This window comes from Dreissena polymorpha, chromosome 2 (genome assembly GCF_020536995.1).
Source record: "Dreissena polymorpha isolate Duluth1 chromosome 2, UMN_Dpol_1.0, whole genome shotgun sequence".
NCBI lineage: Eukaryota > Metazoa > Mollusca > Bivalvia > Myida > Dreissenidae > Dreissena > Dreissena polymorpha.
The window spans coordinates 88,419,332-88,437,595 of record NC_068356.1 but is presented as its reverse complement, the minus strand read 5'-3'; the positions used below and the strand labels follow the sequence as shown (position 1 = coordinate 88,437,595).

Below are 18,264 nucleotides of genomic sequence, written 5' to 3'. Positions count from 1 at the left end.
TTGCAAAAGTTATGGCACATGTTAAAGTTTGACTCAAACAAACAAACAAACAAACCAACAGACAGGGCAAAAGCAATATGTCCCCCACTATAGTGGTGGGGGACATAAAAATAATTATTGTAAGTTTTAATATATCCACAAAATTCTTCAAATTATGTATCTGAAAATACCTGAAGGTTTACAAATGGATTGTGCTCCAGCTTTTATTAGGTCTTTCATAAATAGAAATTTAAAAAATATTGAATTGCATACTAACATGATACATCTAGACATCTTTATTGCGTTAAGTATCTGGAAATACCGGAATCTACTCTATTTAGTAACATACTTTAACTGAATTAAGTTGTTTTCATATACTGCTTTATTTGTGTTCACTTTATTTCTTCAACTGTGTATGCTACTTTCACAGTATTTATGTTAAATCCATTTTCTCTTATCTAATTATAGTTTGACATTAGAACACCCAAGACAACGCTATAACAAACTATATATTTAAAATACATGTATTTTTATTCAAATACAATCATGTAAATACAAACAATAATCATGTTAAATCAGAAAGTGTTAAGGTTTAATACATGTATTATATAACAACTACATTGGATCAGTTGCCAGCCAACATTATGATCATATACATGATGTGAGATTTAACCAAAATTGCAAACCAAAAGATGGGAATTAAAAAAGATGTACCGAATGTAAAACCTGTACTATTCTGGTAAAGAGACTCCTAACAATTGAGCCTGTCTCTGAGAGTACAGCAGCAGGGCTTAATGCATGTGCATAAAGAATTGTCCCATTTTTGTTACGGTGATACTTCCTTGATACAAAAAGATCCAAAAAGGTTGAAAAAGTCATCCTTTGTTTGCCTGTGCTAATCTAAGCTGAAACGATCTTTTGTGCACATGCATTAAGACCAGTTTTCTCAGATCATGTCTCAAATGCTAATTTTGGACTAATTTCAGACCCAGTAGTCACTCAGATTTGTGCTAAAATGGAAAGATCTCACAAATTTCATTAAATGTATGAAATAACAATTATAAAATTTGAAAAAGCATTAAGTAATAAGAACATCAACAACAACAAGAGGGCCATGATGGCCCTGAATCGCTCACCTGACAGAAGTTTTACTCTTTCATGTGACCTCTTTCATCTACACAAGGTTTTACTAGAATTGGCCTGGTGACCTAATTTATGACCCCAGATGACCCATATACGATCCAAAATCAGATATTATCAAGATAAATATTCTGACCATATTTCATTAAGATCAGATGAAAACTATGACCTCTATTGTCTACACAAGGTTTTTCTATGATTTGACCTAGTGACCTAGTTTCGGACCCCAGATGACCCAAATACAATCCCAACCCAGATTTCATCAAGATAACATCCTGGCCAAATTTTATTAAGATTGGATGAAAACTGTGACCTCTACTGTCAACACAAGTTGTTTTTTTAACTTTGACCAAGAGACCTAGTTTTTGACCCTAGATGACCCAAATTCGATTAACAAGACAAACATTCTGACCATATTTCATTAAGATCTGATGAAAACTGTGACCTCTATTTTCTACACAAGGTTTTTCTATGATTTGACCTAGTGACCTAGTTTCTGACCCCAGATGGCCCATATACAATCCTAATCCGGATTTCATCAAGATAAACATTCTGACCAAATTTCATAAAAATTGGATGAAAACTGTGACCTCTACTGTCTACACAAACAAATTGTTGACGGACGCACGCACGCGCGCACAACAGACGCCAGACATCACACGATCACATAAGCTTATTATGTCACTTCGTGAAAGGTGAGCTAAAAATATTGAAATGTATGGCCTACACAAGGCCCCAAATTTGGGACCTCTGGAAGTAAATTCTATGACACTTCTGATTCAAACTGGTGTGGCTCAGTAAAATGGGATAATGCTAAGCAAAAATGTTGTCTTTCAGATCTTGCATATGTATAAGTACGAATAAGGAATCATCAAAACATATATTTTCTAACTAATGAGCCTAAGTAAACGCATGATGTTAAAGAAGACATAATGCTGTAACAATTTTTCTAATGTCTCAGAACAAAGAACAAATAGACTAGTAACCGGAATGCTGGCACATGTTTATTATATTTTATTGACTCGTACAAAAAAGGCCAAGTTTTTTATCACTCTCTGTTATCACCAGTACATGATTAACACATCATTTTAATTTGCCAAGAATTAGGCCAAACATTGTAAATGTTAATTTTAGAAATCTTTTATTATATAAATGTATGAATAGAACAACAACAAATATTGCTTTTTTTCAGAATATTCAGCAGTCATCTATTCTCTTTCAATCCATTAAAAAAATGCTATGACAATGTTTAACACTTTCTCATCAGGAAGAATAATACTACGTAAGATCTATTTTGTTCAGATTGTCTGGAAAGGGTTCAGGTATTCCTTATAGCGCACCCTGCTTGTACATAACACAGCTCTGACAAACTGACGTGACAGTGTGAAGAAAGTACACAGCTAGCGACGTGACAAGCTCGCCTTTTTTTCTGTTATTATCTGCTTCACTCTGGTCCTGATTCTTTCGTATCTGAAAGCACAAAACAAAACACATTCACAATTAAACTGGTGTTTGTTACAATAGTGGTGAAAAATACCCCCTGATGCTGCATGTCATAATATATAGTAATTTCAGAGTTAACAAGACTATTGCCAAGCAATAAAAGTCCCCTACCGTCTCCACCATTGTCAGAAATTCCACCATTGTCAGAATATTTTTTTTATTTGTTGCCATAGCAACCAGAATTTTTGACGTAACAACAAAATGAAATGACGTGCATAATGTCCATATTGCCATCTATCCATGTTCCAAGTTTCATGAAAAAATATTAAGAACTTTTAAAGTTATCTCAGGATCCAGAAAAACACCATTTTCAGCAGTATTTCTAGTCTATTTGTTGCCATAGCAACCATAATTTTAGACGTAGGAACACAATGAAATGACGTGAATAATGTCCATATTGCCATCTATCCATGTTCCAAGTTTCATGAAAAAATATTAAGAACTTTTAAAGTTATCGCAGGATCCAGAAAACCACCATTTTCAGCATACTTTGTAGTCTATTTGTTGCCATAGCAACCAAAATTTTTGATGTAGGAACAAAATTAAATGATGTGCATAATGTCCATATTGCCATCTATCCATGTTTCAAGTTTCATGAAAAAATATTAAGAACTTTTAAAGTTATCGCAGGATTAAAAAAAAACACCATTTTCAGCAGTATTCATAGTCTATTTGTTGCCATAGCAACCAGAAATTTTGACGTAGGAACAAAATGAAATGACGTGCATAATGTTCATATTGCCATCTATCCATTTTTGAAGTTTCATGAAAAAATATTCAGAACTTTTAAAGTTATTGCAGGATCCAGAAAAAACACCATTTTCAGCAGTATTTCTAGTCTATTTGTTGCTATAGCAACCACAATTTTTGACGTAGGAACGAAATGAAATGACGTGCATAATGTCCATATTGCCATCTATCCATATTCCAAGTTTCATTAAAAAAAATATATTAAGAACTTTTAGAGTTATCGCAGGATCCAGAAAAAAACACCATTCTCAGCAGTATTTCTAGTCTATTTGTTGCCATAGCAACCACAATTTTTGACATAGGAACAAAATGAAATGACGTGCATAATGTCCGTATTGCCATCTATCCATATTCCAAGTTTCATGAAAAAATATTAAGAACTTTTAGAGTTATCGCAGGATCCAGAAAAGTGTGATGGACTGACAGACTGACGGATACAAAACCATAAGTCCCCTCCGTTAAAACCAGTAGGGGACAAAAAAAAGGAGCATAACTTTTGTAAATTGTAATGTGGGGTGATAAAAATCTCATATACAAAATATCATATCATAAGGAACAATGCCTGCCAGTTTGAAAGTTGTAATTTGAAAAGTGTAGGAGAATGCCCCTGATGAGTTTGTGTCTACGGAAGGACAAATGGATGGACGGAAAGATGGAAAGACAGATTGATAAAAGTTAACAGTGATTCAAATATACCCCTTTCCTTTCTTTCTTTCTTTTCCTATCTTTGTACAATAAGAGTATCAAACAAGAGCTGTCTCCATAGGATGACATATGCTCCCGAAAAACACTTTGATAGAAGTTATGAGCATTTTTCAAAACCTGAACGAAGATTTCGAAACCTAAACACGGACCCTTAGTTCAAGGTCAAGGTCAAAGGGATCAAAATGCCTTGTCCATAATACACATGCATACCAAATATGAAGGTATCATCTGAAGCGACATAGAAGTTATGAGCATTTTTCAAAACCTAAACCCAAAGTGTGACAGAAAGACAGACAGACGGACAGACAGACAGTGCGATCACTATATGCCCTCCTTTGGGGGCATAAAAACTGTATCAGGGCTCAACAGTAACGGTTGTCTGATTGCACCTGGCAAGTAAAAGTTGAGTCCGGGCAATTTATTTTATAATCTAGTTGTCCGCCCGAGCAAGTGCAAAAAAAGAACAAAGAAAAACGTGTGTTTCTGTGGTTAAATAGTACAAATAATCACAAACGATTTGCCTAATGCACGAATTAACCTTGGAGAATGTTGTTTGCGGAAGTCCTAACTAACTAAGCATGGTGCATTTCCAAACTTATTTTTAGAAACACCGTAAATGGCTTGGGATTCCAAACATCGGCTTTCAAATGCTATTGTGTTTATCTTTTTCATTACTTTTCAGTTACAAATAACATCTTTGGAGAAGAAAACGACTAAAATTATAACATATAATATATATATATATATAAAAACAACAACAAATAGCTTCTGTATATACATATTTCATATTTTGCGACATACATTTTCAACAATCTTTTACTTTACATCAATTGACATTTTTGTTACGGTTCACATGTTCTATGTTGTTTACAGTACTGTTAGCAGATGAGAAATGTCTTGTTTATTTGGCTTCGGCTGTACAAGTAACTTTAAGTCTGCAAAATCCAATGAAAAATGCACAAAAAAATCATCCGAAAGTGCCAAAAATTGCGAATTGAAACGAAAACGCAACTTTTTACCATAATGGAAAAGTGAGTTTGAATGGTTGAGATATGATGAATCGTTAGGAGCAATGTTTAATAATCAAATAGTGGCACAAATCTACATTTAGACTTTAATTAGACTTTAATTATTGTAATAATTTTGTTAAATGTGCAAAAATAAAAAAGGTTTTGTGGTGTATCATTTTGATCTTTATTAAAACATTATGAGGTTTACAGTTAATGGTTTACAGTTTCTGATATTTCATGTTTGGGCAAGTGGCTTTACGTTCAGGGCAAGTAGATTTTGGTTTTTAGGTTAATGTTGAGCCCTGTGTATACTGAAATAAATTATGTCTAGCATAGTAAATTGTTCAAAACAAATAACCCACAGGACGGAGTACATGTGTGTGTATTAAAGTGCAAGTGTAAAGGAACATGAAACAAGAGCACCGAATAGCGGATGCCAACGCTCGGCTGTGGGTGCAGTTTTGAATTTGAATATATTAGAGGTCACAGTGACCTTGACCTTTGACCTAGTGACCCAAAAATGGGTGTGGCATGTAGAACTCATCAACATGCAGCTACATATGAAGTTTCAAAGTCGTAGGTGGAAGCACTTTGATTTTAGAGCCAATGTTAAGGTTTTAGCATGACGCGGACGGCAGATGCCGGCAGCCCATGACCAGCTGGCTATGACAATACCTCGGGTATTCTCCGAAAACAGCCGAGCTAAAACACTAGATGCTTTAAAATATTCTTCTTACATAAAAAATGAAACCTCAAAAAAGCATGTACTCAAATCATGAGAAACAACACTCAAGCAAATGTCATAAATTTGAATCAATATGTTTTACATCACATTAAATTACCAGTGTTGTCATTGCCGAGATTAAAAGACAAATAGGATACCATCATAATTTTTCAACCATGTAGGCTATACATATATACTACATTCTTTACGGTTGATAGTTTGCAGTCAAAGGCAGCATTACTTTTAAAAGGTGGACACCTACTTGTTTTTTAAGCGTTTAATCTCTAGATCTTCATCTTTGCTAAATTTATCCAGCAGTCCCTTTAGCACAGGTTCTGGTATGTTCAATAGCTGCTCCACCTGAAAAACAAATGTCCCAATCAAATAATTATGTTTTTTGTTCTATAATGTTTTTTACCTAAAGACATCAAAAACTAGAGCTTTGTCACAAACGTGACGTATACCCCCACGTGCCGCATTGACACAGACTATTTTGCATGCTGTCTTCACAAAACAAGAGAATCTAATTTATGGCGATTTTTAAGAATTATTATGCCATTATTATTTATGGACATTTTGACCTTTGAACTCTTGAATTCTTTCGCATGACACGCCGTCCAATGACTGTTAACAAAATTAATGTACAGAGTCATTTTAAAATCTCACAATGAATGACATAGTTATGGCCCGGACAAGCTCATTTATGGCCATTTTTCACTTTTAACTCCAAGTGTGACCTTGACCTTGGAGATATCGACGTAATTCTTTCGCATGACACATTGTCCAATGATTGGGAACAAATGTACCAAGTAATTTTAAAATCTCACAATGAATGACATAGTTATGGCCCGGACAAGATCATTTATTGCCATTTTTGACCTTTGAACTCACAGTGTGACCTTGACCTTGGAGATATTGGCGTAATTCTTTCGCGCGACACACCGTCCAATGATGGTGAACAAATGTGCCAAATGATTTTAAAATCGCACAATGAATGACATAGTTATGGCCCGGACAAGCTCATTTATGGCCATTTTTGACCTTTGAACTCAAAGTGTGACCTTGACCTTGGAGATATCGACGTAATTCTTTCGCCCGACACACCACCCAATGATGGTGAACAAATGAGCCAAATGATTTTAAAATCTCACAATGAACAACATAGTTATGGCCCGTACAAGCTCAATTATGGCCATTTTTGACCTTTGAACTTAGTGTGACCTTGACCTTGGAGATATCAATTCTTTCGCGCAACACACTGTCCAATGATGGTGAACAAATGTGCCCCAATGATTTTAAAATCTCACAATGAACGACATAGTTATTGCCCGGACAAGCTCATTTTTGGCCATTTTTATCTATGAACTCAAAGTGTGACCTTGACCTTGGAGATATCGACGTAATTCTTTTGCGAGACACACCGTCCAATGATGGTGAACAAATTTGCCAAATGATTTTTAAATCTCACAATAATTGATAAAGTTATGGCCCGGACAAGCATTTGACCTTTGAACTCCAAGTGTGACCTTGACCTTGGAGATATCGACGTACTTTTTTTACACGACACACCGTCCCATGATGGTGAACAAATGTACCAAGTTATTTTAAAATCTAACGATAAATGACATAGCTATGGTCTGGACAAACTTTCGGTTTAAAACACGCTAAGTGACCCCGTGACCTAGTTTTTGACCCGGCATGACCCATATTCAAACTTGACCTATACATCATCTAGATACAACTTGTGACCAAGTTTGGTGAAGATCGGATGAAATTTCGGGACAGTCCAACCGACCGACAAAGTGACTCCTATATAGCCCCCATTACCAATGGTAATGGGGCTATGATGAAAAAGAATAAACATTCATTTACAATTATGAAAAGGGTTCCTGTTTGTATTATAACACTTCCATTTTAAAATCTCTATATTTTGTTTTAAGAATTTACAGCATTGGTTTTGGCTAGGGATTTAAATAATCCAAAGACAGAAGTTCTATTCAAATGCTTAGATACCTTATAAATAAGGCAATTACCGGTACTGCAAGGCATGAATTTGCTGTGTGCAATGTTAAAATAATTAAAACCCTCAACAAAAACAGTTGTTTTAGAAAGACATCTGATGAATATAGAACAACATTTATAACGTCCCATAGTCCTATACTCTCAGCAATTTCAGTATCTGAATATTATTAAATATTAAATTATTTATCAAACAATTTTTAAGTCTATTAGACAATAACATCTTCTATCAAATGATAATAAACTCTATTAGAAAACAAGGGCTGTTTGTAAAACATGCATGCCCCCCATATGGGCTCTCCGTTGTAGTGACAGCCATTGTGAGAATATGTTTTTTGTCACTGTGACCTTTGACCTAGTCACCTGAAAATCAATAGGGGTCATCTGCCAGTCATGATCAATGTACCAATGAAGTTTCATGATCCTAGGAATAAGCGTTCTTCAGTTATCATCCCGACACCATTTTACTATTTTGGGTCACCGTGAACTTGACCTTTGACCTAGTGACCTCAAAATCGATAGGGGTCATCTGCGAGTCATGATCAATGTACCTATGAAGTTTCATGATCGTAGCATAAGCGTTCTTGAGTTATCATCCGGAAACCATTTTACTATTTCGGGTCACCATGACCTTGACCTTTGACCTAGTGACCTCAAAATCAATAGGGGTCATCTGCGAGTCATGATCAATGTACCTATCAAGTTTAATGATCGTAGCCATTAGCGTTCTTGAGTTATCATCCGGAAACCATTTTACTATTTCAGGTCACCGTGACCTTGACCTTTGATATAGTGACCTGAAAATCAATAGGGGTCAACTGCGAGTCATGATCAATCTACCTATCAAGTTTCATGATCCTAGGCATAAGCGTTCTTGAGTTATCCGGAAACCATTTTACTATTTTGGGTAACTGTGACCTTGACCTTTGACCTTGTGACCTGAAAATCAATAGGGGTCATCTGCATAGTTAACTTTATTAGACAATAACAACTTCTATCAAACAATAATTAACTCTCTTAGACAATAACAACTTCTAACAAACAATAATTAACTCTATTAGAAAATAACAACTGCTATCAAACAATAATTAACGCTATTGACCACAGGTGGTTAGCGTGTGGCTATGATATTAATTAGTGAAAACATCATTTTGAATGATAAATAATCATATTATAACGAAAAATTAACTTTTCTGACAAAAAAAATTTCACTATCAAATATATATATAACAAGGTATGCAACTCAAAATCAGCCCAAAACGGGGTGCATCGCTTTGAACAGCCATATCTTCATCAATTTAGCAGCGATTTTCACGATCTCGGTCTTATTCAACGCAGAAATGAATTTCCTTTCTGGAAATGTATTGTCTTGCAATATTTTTACAAATGCTGGGTCAACTTTTAAGAAATAACACGATACACAACACGCATGACCCAGTTGACAGTGATCATGCTGTCTTTAAGACTGAAATCTTCACGGAGTAAAGGGCAACTTCCCTACAAAGTTCATGTAGTTCGATACCATAATTCAATAAAACGTATGAAAAAACATTATTACCGTTCTTGTCGTTACATTCTGCATCAAGACTAACTGTCCAGCGCCGTTTGAAACCTTTGTTTACATACATTTCAACTAACTGACATTTTAAACATACGAGTGATTTCATTGGTCCAATGCGGAGGTGTGTCTTTACAACTGGAGATTTCATTCATAAAGAATACATGATCACTGTCAACTGGGTCATGCGTGTTGTGTATCGTGTTATTTCTTAAAAGTTGACCCAGCATTTGTAAAAATATTGCAAGACATATACATTTCCAGAAAGGAAATTCATTTCTGCGTTGAATAAGACCGAGATCGTGAAAATCGCTGCTAAATTGATGAAGATATGGCTGTTCAAAGCGATGCACCCCGTTTTGGGCTGATTTTGAGTTGCATACCTTGTTATATATATATTTGATAGTGAAATTTTTTTTGTCAGAAAAGTTAATTTTTCGTTATAATATGATTATTTATCATTCAAAATGATGTTTTCACTAATTAATATCATAGCCACACGCTAACCACCTGTGCTATTGACAATAACAACTTCTATCAAACAATAATTAAGACTTTTAGACAATAGCAACTTCTAACAAACAATAATTAACTCTATTAGAAAAAACAACTGCTATCAAACAATAGAGCTGCAACGATTCGATCCGATTCATCGAAAATCGATTCGAAATGCTTCGATTCGATAACGATACCAAACCTACCAAATTCGATTCGATTCTTTAACATATAAACATATATATACATAGATACGTAAAGCGCGCTGTATTCTGACTATTGATACAGGAAGGTGTAGGTTTTATCTTTACCTGTAATTACGACGCGCGCGATTGGTTGCTTATTACTTTAGTCATCCAATCAATAAGCCCGTTACGGTCTACTTTCGGAAAAGCGTCAAAATGGCTGAACAAGTTGTTGCCGACAAATTGAAATTATCAGATGCGACTAAGAAGCTAAAATCAAAAGTGTGGCAGTATTTTGGGTTTCGGGATGGTAGCCGTACCAATAAAGCAAAGTGTAAACTGTGCTTCACGGATGTGGCGTACGCTAAGTCCGGCTCAACTACTAATCTAATTTAATGCTATATGTCAAACGCAAACATAACGTTGATTTAGCAAGACAAAGAGGTCGCACAAGTGCAACTACTCAAGTCGCCAGCCAGAAAAGTAGTTCTATTACTGTTGGAGTTTTGTTAAGTTTATTAGAGAATGTGATTTGTCCTACAGGTAACAGGTGATGTTGTCATGGCACAGTGGTAGACATGCTTATAGCGGTTTTGGATAAAGGTGTAATAGTGATAGTACTACCATTCAACTGATTCCAGATACGTTCTTATGATTATTTATTTATTTTTTATATTATTGTGTAATCAACACAATCTTCTAGTCAGAATTTTTTATATTAAAATTGAGTCCTAATTTGCTATTCTTTTTTATGTGTTTTATTGAAGTCACATTTGAACAGAAATGTTAATTTTGAGGCATAAGAGTGAATATATGATAAACCTAGGTTTGAAGATGAATCGAATCGAAAAAATCGGTATCGGAGTGTCTGAAATCGAAATCGAATCGAATCGAGCTGTTGGTGAATCGTTGCAGCTCTATCAAACAATAATTAACGCTATTAGACAATAACAACTTCTATCAAACAATAATTAAGACTTTTAGACAATAACAACTTCTGTCAAATGATAATTAACTCTTTTAGACAATAACAACTTCTACCAAACAATAATTAACTCTATTAGACAATAACAACTTCTATCAAACAATGATTAACTCTATTAGACAATAGCAACTTCTCGATAATTAACTCTATTGCACAATAACAACTTCTATAAAAAAAAAATAATTAACTCTATTAGACAATAAAAACTTCTATCAAACAATAATTAACTCTATTGCACAATAATAACTTCTATCAATTTGACACTATTAAGTAAAGTTGGAATATGACATTCTATGTTCAAATAACATGCTGCATTTTTCAACGATGCACTATATGCAGTTATACCTATTATATTTATTTATTTCAACAAATTATAAATTATAAATTGTAAGTATAGGCACTTCAAAAATAAATGAATTATTTAAATTGACTACAAATCTGGTTTTTTAAACCTTAAACTAGAGCTTTGTCAGAGACGTGACGAATACCCCCACATGCCGCATTGACACAGAACATTTTGCATGTTGTCTTCACAAAAAACAGCGGACACCATGCTCAATGTTTAAAACGCACTAAGTGACACCGTGACCTAGTTTTTGACCCGGCATGGCCCATGTTCAAACTTGACCTACACATCATCTAGGTACAACTTCTGACAAAGTGTGGTGAAGATCGGATGAAAACTACTAGAATTAGAGAGCGGACACTTAATACGGACCGACCGACCGACAGATGGACCAACCGACAGACAAGCTCACTCCTATATACCCTCTAAACTTCGTTTGTGGGGGTATAATTAGAGAGCAGACACTTAATACGGACCGACAGACAAACAGACAAGCTCACTCCTAAATACCCCCCTAAACTTCGTTTGTGGGGGTATAAATATGAAATGAGTCCATGTGTGCATGAAAACTTTTTAAAATACAGTAAAACTGACAAAACATACAATCAATTGTATCATCTCCATCACACAAAAATGACCTCTTTAACACAACAATTACCTTACCATAATTATGTCCATCACACAATAAAGACCTCAATCACACACTTATCATCTATATCACACAAACTAATAACCTCTATCACACACTTATAACCTCTATCACACAATAATAACCTCTATAACACACTTATAACCTATATCACACAATAATAACCTAAATCACAAAATTATTTTTATCACACAATAATAACCTCTATCACACAATAATGACATCTTATGAAATCAATTACCTCTTCAGGAAGATGTATGTCCTCCAGGGGTGATTCCGTGCTTGGCGATTGGTCTCCGGCCAAGTGGGCGGGATGACCTCCCCTCGCAGGGAGTGGGGAGTTATCACGAATAAAAATTTTAACTGAGTCTGTAGGGCTTAATATAAGTCTCTCTAACAATGGAATGTCACTCTCTTTTAATAATCGTTCATCTGGAAAGATATGAATGCAGCATTTCTGTAATATTGTTTCTGTCTGAAACGAAAATGTATGCTAGAAATGTCAGGGATAAATCTGCACATGTTTACCCTTAAACATACCATCCATAGGTAGTAAATGTATTAAAGGGACCTTTTCACATTTTGGTAAATTGAAAAAATTATTAAAAAATGTTTCAGATTCGCAAATTTTCGATGTAGTTATCATATTTGTGAGGAAACAGGAATACTGAACATTTACCATGCTCTAAAATATCCATTACATGCATCTTTTGACAATTTAAAAACCTGAAAATTATAAAGCTTTGCAACGCGAAACGATTTAATAATTTGGAGAGTTCTGTTGTTGTCATTATTTTGTGACACTACCAGGATATAAAATACATCATTCATGGTATGAGCACGGATGGCCAAGTGGTCTTAGCTTTAGACTCTTAATCCAGGGGTCAGTGGTTCAAGCCCAGTTGAGGGTTACTTTTCTTTTTTTAATTTTATTCTTGTTTTTTACTGGAGCTTTTTAGATCCAATGTTTACATTTATCAATATAAAGCATTTAAAAACAAACTTCAATATATGCCAAAATGTGTGAAAAGGTCCCTTTAATGTTGGTTTATAAATGAGTAATGACTGTTCATCTTAAAAGAAAATTTCAGTAAATAACCAAATTCTCTAAATCAATTTCAATCATAACTTATATTTGCTCCATAAACAAAACATATTATCAGCAATGAGGAAATATTTCAAATGAGTTATTGTGTACAAAAAGTATACACATTAACAACATTATACCAACCCATGCGAAAGACAAACAAATCTTACTGGACATGAGGTCCGATAACTTTAAAAATTCACTGGACCTCACCAGATTTCACCAAACCTTCTTCTAGTTCAACAAACAATAGAAAAAACCTTTTGTAGAGATAATGACGTTCACAATGTTAAGCAATTCTAACTACAATAAAATAACAACGTAATTGAAACCCATTCTATAAAAACATATGGTAAAACTTTCATTTAAATGTGAAGAAAGCTTTGTGACTAAATTTCTAACATTACAAGTAATTTTATACAGCCATATAAAACATTAGTACTCTAAAGGGGGGTGATCACATGACGATTAAGATGGCGACGTCCGAGCCGAAATAGGTATTTTTGCCGTTTTATACCCTTTATTACTTATGTTCAATTTAATATGGCTTATTTTCCAGCCATATCAGTAAGAAAGTGACAAGTGTTTATTTCGTATCAATATTTGCTTTATATCACGACTTAACTCGCTACAATTTTTTTAGCTGGGGCTGTAATTTTGCAAAACCACTTAGAAATTTAAAAAAAAATTAAAACCGTAAAATTAAATTTTAACCACTTAAAAATGTGTTGTGTCGCCTACGTCACAAAACAAGGTGCAATATTTCACTGGTTCTAAGAATAGCGTTTGGAGTTTATTACGTCACCAGCAAAGATAGTCAGTTCGACTGGTTGGTAAAGTCTATTTGTTTTTTTAAAGTTAAATGATATATCAAAGTAAAATAAATACAACCAGTCCATTTTTGTTTTACATATTCAGAGTTTCGTGTTCATTTGTATCAATTTTTTTAGATATTGTTGTTTTTTGTCTGACATAGGTCCAACAGTTTTGGAAATATTATAAGACCTCAGCAAATTTTATCAGTGTCGAGGTCTGACGTCTTTCGCATGGGTTGTTATACACAATTACAATACAAGGCATTAACTTACCATCTTTTTCTGTTACTATACACAGATTATAATCATCAGGCTGATTTTCTACCTGGAAAAGAAGGATAAATGTCATAACTTTAGCTTTTTTTTTTACAAAAAAAAAAGGTTTTTGAAAGTCATATGTACTAAACTGCAAGTACTGTGTATCGGTGCGTACGACGCATCGATGTAATCCAAAACATACCAAATATCTGCCCCAAAACTTCTTAGTTCCGGTGCCGAATGTTTACAAGTTTTTTTCCACTTTATTATAAACAAAAAATAACCGTTAAATGGCCTATCTACAAGTAAGGATGTTCTTGTTTATAACAAACTACGATGTCAGTGTCAAAATCATGCACAGTTGCATAAGTTTTGTTAAGGATTGAGAATGTATTTCACGTTTTCGATTGCTATTTTACCGAATAGATACAAGCCATAGTAAAATGACGTCACATGGTGATGCGCATGTTAGACAGTGCTGTATTTTTACATATATGGGCATGCTACTACCATTACTATGACACGCTCAAACTTCATACCATTTAATTGAAATACAATGTTGTTTTTTTTCTCGCATATTTTTTTCTGGGTGTTTCCAAATTTGATCTGAAGAGAAGTCGACGTGAAATTGTAAAAACTATATTGACACTAGAGGACTAGAAAGTTCCAAGTTATTGCCAAGTTGTTGTTGTTTTTGAAATACGTAATAATGTTAAGTTTATGCTTTTATAAAATGCACATATTCTATATATATATATATTAAACATAAAAATATGCATACTACTAAAATAAAAGGTAAACTTTTATGTATTTTATTATTTTATTTAACTAACAAATACTCTTATCTTGTACACCAATGACAGGTCCGAACTTTATGCTAGTAATCTACAAAGCGGCTAACCGTTAATACATCTTTATGCAGTACTCTTCATAACAAACAAAATGGCGTCGGACCGTAAGTAGAACCCAGCCGATATCGAGAAAAAATGTCCCATCATATCATAATGGAACTTAATTTCTTCACAAAATTGATAAAATAACAATGAACCGATAATTTTTTATATATTTTAAGACATAGGCTTAATACACTGATACGCGGTATCCCCAGTATAGTTATACCAAGAGTTAAAGAGTTAATAAAAACTCTTTAAAACTATAATTCTCTAACTAGAAATGGCGCGGCAGAGGCCGACGCGTATCCCCACGCCGAATGTTTGACCTAAGTGTGCCCCAGGGTTGGTAATGGGGCCATGCATAGCTGAGATTGACCGTATTGTCATAAGAGAAGTTCATCATCAATTAGAAGATAATTGGTGTAGAAATGAAGAAGTTATAGTAAAAGGCAATTTTGGGTGGGTGTGACATATGTGGGCAGGGCGCCCCAGGGTTGGTAATTGTGCCATGCATAGTTGAGATTGACCGTATTGTCATAAGAGAAGTTCAGTATCAATTTGAAGTGAATCGGTGTAGAAATGAAGAAATTATAGTAAAAGGCAATTTTGGGCGGGTGTGGTCTATGTGGGCGGGGCCCCAGGGTTGGTAATGGGGCCATGCATAGTTGAGATTGACCGTATTGTCATAAGAGAGGTTCAGTATCAATTTGAAGTGAATCGGTGTAGAAATGAAGAAATTATAGTAAAAGGCAATTTTGGGTGGGTGTGGTCACTGTGGGCGGGGCGCCCCAGGGTTGGTAATGGGGCCATGCATAGTTGAGATTGACTGTATTGTCATAAGAGAAGTTCAATATCAATTTGAAGTGAATCGGTGTAGAAATGAAGAAATTATAGTAAAGGCAATTTTGGGTGGGTGTGGTCTATGTGGGCGGGGCCCCAGGGTTGGTTATGGGGCCATGCATAGTTGAGATTGACCCTAATGTCATAAGAGAAGTTCAGTATCAATTTGAAGTGAATCCGTGTAGAAATGAAAAAATTATAGTAAATGGAATTTTTTGGTGGGTGTGGCCTATGTGGGCGGGCGCCCCAGGGTTGGGATTGGGACCATGCATAGTTGAGATTGACCCTAATGTCATAACAAAAGTTCAGTATCAATTTGAAGTGAATCCGTGTAGAAATGAAAAAATTATAGTAAATGGAAATTTTTGGTGGGTGTGGCCTATGTGGGCGGGGCGCCCCAGGGTTGGGAATGGGGCCATGCATGGTTGAGATTGACCGTATTGTCATAAGAGAGGTCCAGTATCAATTTGAAGTGAATCGGTGTAGAAATAAAGAAGTAAATGTAAAATAACCTAAAAAAATGAGTGATAATTTCTGACGCGGCCCCACCCCAACCGCTATAACTTTTGACCCAGGGGTCAGATCAAAATTCCAAATAGTGCAGGGTCGCACATATGCTCATAGCTACCATGTGTGTAAGTTTCAAGGTTCTAGTGCTTTTAGTGTAGGAGGAGATAGTGGCCAGGACGGACGGACAGACAGACAGACGGACGGACGGCGGAGATAACCACAATATCCCCACCTTTTTTTCAAAAAGCGTGGGGATAATTAACCAAGATGTCAAACTAATGTCAACATTGTCCAACAGGACTATTAGTATTGAAGGCGATTTATAAGTAATGTGGATGTTACCATATGCCAACACAGACACTTTGACTAAAGACATAAAACTGAAGTTCAGGGTGTGAGGTAATGAGTCTAAACAAACAAAGTGCCACAGTCATCTTACCTTAAACTTTTCTAGCAAGGTTGTTATAACTTGTTTCACTGTCATTTTATTGTCCACAGTTACACTAGTACAGCTGCCGAGCACTGGAGTGAAAACACTAGTCTGGAATAGAACCAGGCACCATGTTAATACACTTGTCTAGAATAGACACGAATACTGTATTATTCACTAGTCTATTCCAGTCTGGAATTGAAGAATTGCCTTTGTTAATACATTAGTCTAGAATTTAGGCATTGCAAATGTTATACAATCAGCAGCCTGGAATAGATACACTGTCCACGATTAAACATTCAACAGTCTGTATTGGACACACTGCCCCTGTTGAAACACTCAACAGTCTGGAATTGACATACTGCCACCATTGAAACACTGAACAGTCTGTTATTGACTTACTGCCCCCTTTTAAACACTCAACAGTCTGTAATTGACACACTCCCCCTGTGTAAACACTCAATAGCCTGGAATTGACATACTGACCCATTTAAACACTAAACGGTCTGCAATTGACACACTGCCACCGCCTAAACACTCAACAGTCTGTAATTGACATATTGCCCCATTTAAACACTCAACAGTCTGTAATTGACATATTGCCCCTATTTAAACACTCAACAGGAGTCTGTAATTGACATACTCCCCTTGTCTGGAATATAATTTTCGCTGTGTTAACACTCAATACATGTATAGCCTATATTAATAAATGGTTTGGGTTTGTGTTTGGGTCGGACTTAAATGTGGAACTGCAGTTCAGAAACCAAATGTTCACACCTCCTAACATCATAGTAAGTTATATATGTGTCTGATCAGGAAAAAAGCTATTCACACCTACTCACATCATAGTTATATATGTGTCCGTTTATAGACGCTCTCTTCCATTTGTTTGGTGTATCTCCTCTGTATGCCACTGTGTTTGACTTTTTGATATGCGATTTTCTCATGACAACTTCTGAAGACATTGAGTGTATGACACTGTCATCAAGTCCATGACTCGTGGATATCTTTGTTGGACTGTGTACCACATGGTCAGCTTCCTATAAAAACAAGAGCTTGTCACAGTAGTGCCAAATCCCCGCCGAAATAAGTTTGCTTGTATGACAACATTTTTTTTAGAGAGTAGAATAATATTTGTAAAAACAAATAAAGGGAAATAATTCATTATGCTCTGGACAAAAATTTACTTTGAAATTAAATAAAGGGATATAACTCAAACACTAAGGTAGATAGAGTTATGGTTCTTAGTCACTGCACTTCTCCTAGTTGCCATCTGTTTATATTTCAAGTTTCAAGTAAATCCCTTCAGTAGATTTAGAGTTATGCTCCGGACAAAAATTTACTTAAAAATTATATAAAAGGGGAGATATTTCAAAAACTAAG

At 35.1% G+C, this 18,264-nt stretch overlaps 1 protein-coding gene across 1 annotated transcript in view; it reads right to left on the bottom strand.

Annotated features, from left to right (window-relative positions):
• Positions 1 to 491: 491 nt before the first annotated feature.
• Positions 492 to 18,264, bottom strand: part of LOC127867961 (ras association domain-containing protein 4-like) — a 58,357-nt gene continuing 40,584 nt past the window's right edge. The window contains exons 6-11 of the mRNA XM_052409489.1: positions 17,724 to 17,921; positions 16,891 to 16,992; positions 14,224 to 14,275; positions 12,290 to 12,480; positions 6,074 to 6,171; positions 492 to 2,589 (exon numbers count right to left, since the gene is read on the bottom strand). Of these exons, the coding sequence (XP_052265449.1) occupies positions 2,520 to 2,589; positions 6,074 to 6,171; positions 12,290 to 12,480; positions 14,224 to 14,275; positions 16,891 to 16,992; positions 17,724 to 17,921 (711 nt within the window). The 3' untranslated portion in view covers positions 492 to 2,519. The remainder of the gene's footprint in view (positions 2,590 to 6,073; positions 6,172 to 12,289; positions 12,481 to 14,223; positions 14,276 to 16,890; positions 16,993 to 17,723; positions 17,922 to 18,264) is intronic.